Source organism: Penaeus japonicus, unplaced genomic scaffold (genome assembly GCF_977035675.1).
Source record: "Penaeus japonicus unplaced genomic scaffold, GWHDUDI00000001_assembly GWHDUDI00000024, whole genome shotgun sequence".
NCBI classification, from domain to species: domain Eukaryota; kingdom Metazoa; phylum Arthropoda; class Malacostraca; order Decapoda; family Penaeidae; genus Penaeus; species Penaeus japonicus.
The window spans coordinates 4,838,832-4,844,540 of record NW_028234426.1 but is presented as its reverse complement, the minus strand read 5'-3'; the positions used below and the strand labels follow the sequence as shown (position 1 = coordinate 4,844,540).

Below are 5,709 nucleotides of genomic sequence, written 5' to 3'. Positions count from 1 at the left end.
ACACACATACATACATACATACATACATACATACATACATACATACATACATACATACATACATACATACATACATACATACATACATACATACATATATATATATATATATATATATATATATATATATATATATATAATACACACACACACATATATATATAACGTCTCTCTGGATAGCGTGTAACGGGGATCCATTACACCCTCTGTAACAACAGAGTTCAGTATCTCGTAACACATATTGCAGAACCGTTTACAAGAGAACCTGTAAATATTATTTTCATTCAATCGTGAGCCATCTGGCGTATCATCAATCCTGCTTTTTGCACACAGAGGGAGAGGGAGAGGGAGAGGGAGAGGGAGAGGGAGAGGGAGAGGGGAGAGGGAGGGAGGGAGGGAGGGAGGGAGGGAGGGAGGGAGGGAGAGAGGGAGAGGGAGAGGGAGGGGAGGGGAGAGGGAGGAGGAGGGAGGGAGGAGGGAGGGAGAGGGAGGGAGGGGAGAGGGAGGGAGGAGGGAGGGAGGGAGAGAGAGGGAGAGAGAGAGAGAGAGAGGGGGAGAGAGAGAGAGAGAGAGGAGAGAGGAGAGAGAGAGAGAGAGGAGAGAGGAGAGAGAGAGGAGAGAGGGAGAGAGGAGAGAGAGGAGGGAGGGAGGAGAGAGAGAGAGAGAGAGAGGGAGAGTGAGAGGAGAGAGAGAGGGAGGGAGGGGTGGGAAGGGAGGGAGGAGAGAGAAAGAGATTGACAGACAGACAGAGAGAGAAAGAGAGAAGAGAGAAAAGAGAGAGAGAACCAGGAAAAGAGTAAAACAGAGAGAGATGCCGAAGAAGTGTGACTGAACAAAGAGAGAGAGAGAGAGAGCGTGTTTGCGCAGGTGTCTGGATACGCTCGATGGCGCCACAGAAAACGGTCCAGTCACACGGTATACTCTTGAAGGGGAGACACAACTAGTTTCGCTAAACTAAAAAAAACTATTTACTCGGCTATAGAACACTTGCATAGATGTGCAATTACATCTCAGCTTTGATATAACTGATTTTAATCTTTTGCAAATTGATCAGGTTTACAGCTCTAATCTGAACAAGGCTCATTTGGATTGGCAAATGCTAGCAATTGCCAATCTAATTCAACTGAATAACAGCTGTTTCTTCTAATATCTTATCCTCACCCAAACTTATGCAAAACATACACCCAAATTTAAGAAATTCATCCCATAATTCACACCGTCAGCTCATTACACTCCGATTTCGATTTATTTTTCCTTTTTTCCTTCTTCACCAAAATTTCCGATTTCTTATTTTCTTTTTCTTTTCTTCACCAAAATTTCCGATTTCTTATTGTCTTTTTTCTTCATTCACCAAAAGGAGATCTGATCCTGAACCTAAAGTTCCAACTCCATTAACAGAAAGACGGTTTCTTCGTCGAATGTGGAGCCCTGGACGGCGAAACGAGGTCGAATACCTTGGTCTTCGAGAAACGGTTCGGTTGGAAAGGAATTTTGATCGAGGGTGACCCCAAAAATTTTGATTTGATGAAAGCAAAGCATCGGAAGGCGTGGACTGTGAATGCTTGCTTGAGCACTTATCCTTATCCTAATACAGTAAGTATTTTTTATTTTTGTTTTCTATCACGTGTGTTGTTGTTGTTATTTTTTTAATATTCTATTTTCTATTGTGTGATGTTTTTTATTATATTTTCTATTATGTGTGATTTTTTTTCTGATTCATTCTTAGGGAATAAAATCAGCTGGCGTCCTATCCTGAAACAAGGAATATGAATGCTTGTTGAATTTTCGTGAGACTAATATTGATCTTGTTAGAGAAAAGAACCTCAATTGGTTGGAAAGTTAAATTTGAAACTACATTTTGTCTGATGAAGCCTTTGTCTTCAGATGAAAGAGAATAATGGACAATGTTCATCGCCATCCGTTGTTCAATATTGTCTTTACTGCTTGTGTGTGTGTGTGTATGAGAGAGAGAGAGAGAGAGAGAGAGAGAGAGAGAGAGAGAGAGAGAGAGAGAGAGAGAGAGAGAGAGAGAGAGAGTGTGAGTGAGTGAGTGAGTGAGAGTGTGAGTGAGTGAGTGTGTGTGTGTGTGTGTGTGTGAGAGAGAGAGAGAGAGAGAGAGAGAGAGAGAGTGTGAGTGTGAGTGTGTGTGTGTGTGTGTATGCGTGAGTATGAGTGTGTGTGTGCGTGAGTGTGTGTGTATGCATGCGTGAGTAATAAGTGTGTATATATATATACACGTGTCCACGCATATAAATCAGTTCATACACGCACGTGTTTGTCTCTCCTACTTCAACCGTCCTTCTTCCTCGCAGGTGATGTTCAAACAGAGCTTCAACATCGGGAAAATCAGTTCGCTAGAGACAGGCCATGAGCATCGCGGATTCGCCGAGGTCCAGTGTCTACCGATGTATTCCATTCTCCTCGCCCTCAACACCACCAAGGTCGACTACTTCAGCCTCGACGTCGAAGGGGTCGAGCTCGATGTTTTGCGGACGATTCCTTGGGATAAAGTCGATATTAAGGTGATTTTGAGTGGCTGTGATTCCATTAAGGGCGTGGTTCTTTTGTTTTGATTATTGGGGATGCTTATCGGGTGTTGATGTAATATATTTCGTGATTTTTATTGTACTTTTGGTTATTTTCAATTTTTTGTGCTGTTATTGTTGTTTAGTGTTATGATTTTTTGAAATGTTTGTTGTTATATCATTGTTGTTATGATCACTATTGTTTTGATTATCACCACCACCACTATTATCATCATCATCATAATCACCACCATCATCACCATCACCACCACCACCACCCTCACCCTCACCCTCACCCTCACCCTCACCCTCACCCTCACCCTCCACCTCCACCTCACCCTCACCCTCACCACCACCATCATTATTATCAACATTTTTACAACAACAATAATATCAACAACAAAGTGTGACTCTTACATTTCTTTTTCTCCTATTTACAGACGCTCTCAGTTGAATTCATCCACGACCGAGAGGGAAAAGACGCCATCAAAAAGTACATGGATGGAAACGGTTACAATGTGTATTCTGAAGTCACTCATCCGGGTAGTCTCGCCAATGACTTCATCTTCGTTAAAAGAGATTTCATGAACAAGAGAGGACAGTCTTAACTAATGATTGAAAAAAGATTATGGTAATTTTTTTTTTTCTTCTTTTTTTTTTCAAGGATTCCCTCGTTTGTTGGTGTTTTGTTTTTGTTTTTTCTTTTTTTCTGGGGTTGTTTTCCTTAAATCTAGAGGAAATCGGACGAAATCTGTCGAGATCTTGTTTTTTTTTTTTTCCTTTTTTCTTTTTTTTCTTTTCTTAGAGTCGACAACGATTAGTTTTTGACAGGGCGTTTTTCTCAGGTTAGATTCGGCAGAGAGGAAATTTTCGAAGGAATGTGAACGCGGAAGGTCTATAAGTCGAAGAGAGTGTGATAAAATAAGTCTAAACGCTTCTTTATTAATTTTTTTTTTATTATTATTATTATTATTTTTTTTTTTTTTTTTTTTTTTTTTTTTTAAGGAAAGTTTGTGATGAGCAATGAGCCAGTCAAGGGAGTGATTTCGCGTGCTGACTTACACAATTTTTTACTGATCTTAATTTTTTTGTACTTGTGGGTGTGTTTACGTTGGTAATTTCAAGATGGCAGAAATATTCGAATGAAAAGCCTACATAACCGGAACTTTAACTTATTCCTGATTTCATTACTACCTTCTATAGTGATTTATTTAAAAGTAATGTTTTCCATTCCTGATTTCATTACTACCTTCTATAGTGATTTATTTAAAAGTAATGTTTCCATTCATGATTTCATTACTACCTTCTTCTATAGTGATTTATTTAAAAGCAAGGTTATATAACAAGTGGAGGCAGTTGATAAACATGTAGAATATAAGTTACCATTCAAAGTTTATCTATCTGTTTAATTTTTTTTTCATAAGTAATGAGTTAAAAACCTTAAGAATATTAAAACATCAATCAGATAAACAAATGATTAACATTATCTTCAGATAATGTGAACTAAGGTCTTCAAGTGCTGTTTCTCACATCATTACAATATATATCGTATAAAAAAAAATACTGAAGGAAACAAAATTAATTCACCACAACATATGACATTCTTTCACAATGCATTCATAACAGCCGGTCGGTCATATAGAATCATAATTTTGAAAAATACAATCGTTGTGATAACATTACCAATAGCATTACCAGTACAGTACAAGCACTCTTAATTGTGATGGTAATGAAGTTTTCTCACTGTAATTAGTAACCACAATTATCATGATCTGTTCAGCTACTTCTAAACTTTGTCAACTAGCACGCCTATTATGTCTAGTCTTAGGACTATTTTTCATTTACTACGAATGGAAGCACTACTTTTGTTGTCTATGCTAATTGCAAGCATATGCACAAAAGTATTTCCACACTATCAGTGATAATTGCATACCAATCATTATTCATAGATTATTCATGTTATTCATCGATCATTAGACGATTATACTTTTCATACAATTCATTATTCATTGTTGACTACATGTAATAAATTATTTTAAACTTGATTGTGTTGTGAATTATTGTCAAATTCACATAACGCATCAACCGTAATTATTTCATTAGTACAACTAATGTTATTTCTATGTTTTTTTAGATATATTTATTTGCTTATCATGTAAATTGGCATAAGAGTTGATTAGAGATAACGATAATATTTAGCATTTTGTAAAAATTCATAGAAAAGTATCATAGTGATTCATTTAACTTTATAATCTACCCAACAGATGGCGTTGGATATACAAGGAGTTAAAATACTCCTTTTAATAGATTTTTTACATATCATAGTCATCTTATATTAGGGTGCAGTTAGGATGTGACTTCATAGTGTTTTTTTATACATAGATGATCATTTTTTCAGGTCGAGTGCAATGCATATTTTCTAGTGCATGTGTGGTTTGAAATAAATATATGTATATTTTATTGGGTCTTCATTTTCCTTTATTGGTAGAAGAGCCTCCTTATCTGTCTTGAATTATCTAATGTGTTGTTGATTTAATAAAATTATTTGTGACATCTGGCTCGTTGCCTATTGAGGGAAATCAATCAGATATGTGCAGTATATATAGTATATATACTGTGTTTTATATTTATGTATGCGTTACTTTATCAATCGTCAAGTGATTTTTTCATAATATAGAAATTAAAAACATATAATAAGTAATGGATAATGAATAACAGATGATAATATATAGAAAAAATAACTAACGAACATAGCAACATATAGTGATATCACTATATTGTAGGCATTAAATCGTAAATATATATCTGTGTATAATTAACTTTTTACTCTTGAAAGTTTTGTAGCAATGCTAACTTTAGTGTAATATGTTTTCTAACATAAAAATTAATACAAACAAACATCATATTTTGCACAAAGAGAAAACAAAAAATGAACTTTTAAAAATGTACCAAATCTGATATTGCTCGCATACAAAAAACTGAAAGTGAAAAAGAGGATAGAAAATAGCAGGGATAAAAAAAAATGAGAAAGAAAAAGAAGAAAAATATTATACAACAAATATTCACAAAACACGAAGGTACATGCAATAATATGGGTTGTTGATTGTCAGAACGATATTGTTGGAATATCATCAACAGACAATATTGAATTATGTTATGTATATTGAAGGGTATTAAGACACAA

The 5,709-nt window shown here is 35.8% G+C and overlaps 1 protein-coding gene across 2 annotated transcripts in view; it reads left to right on the top strand.

Annotated features, from left to right (window-relative positions):
* The window catches only part of LOC122252194 (protein Star-like), a 23,819-nt gene extending 20,144 nt beyond the window's left edge, over positions 1 to 3,675 (top strand). For both annotated transcript variants that reach the window (XM_086550602.1, XM_086550601.1), the window contains 3 exons: positions 1,399 to 1,593; positions 2,313 to 2,522; positions 2,966 to 3,675. In XM_086550602.1, the coding sequence (XP_086406728.1) occupies positions 1,399 to 1,593; positions 2,313 to 2,522; positions 2,966 to 3,133 (573 nt within the window). In that variant the 3' untranslated portion in view covers positions 3,134 to 3,675. The remainder of the gene's footprint in view (positions 1 to 1,398; positions 1,594 to 2,312; positions 2,523 to 2,965) is intronic.
* The last annotated feature ends 2,034 nt before the right edge of the window (positions 3,676 to 5,709 follow it).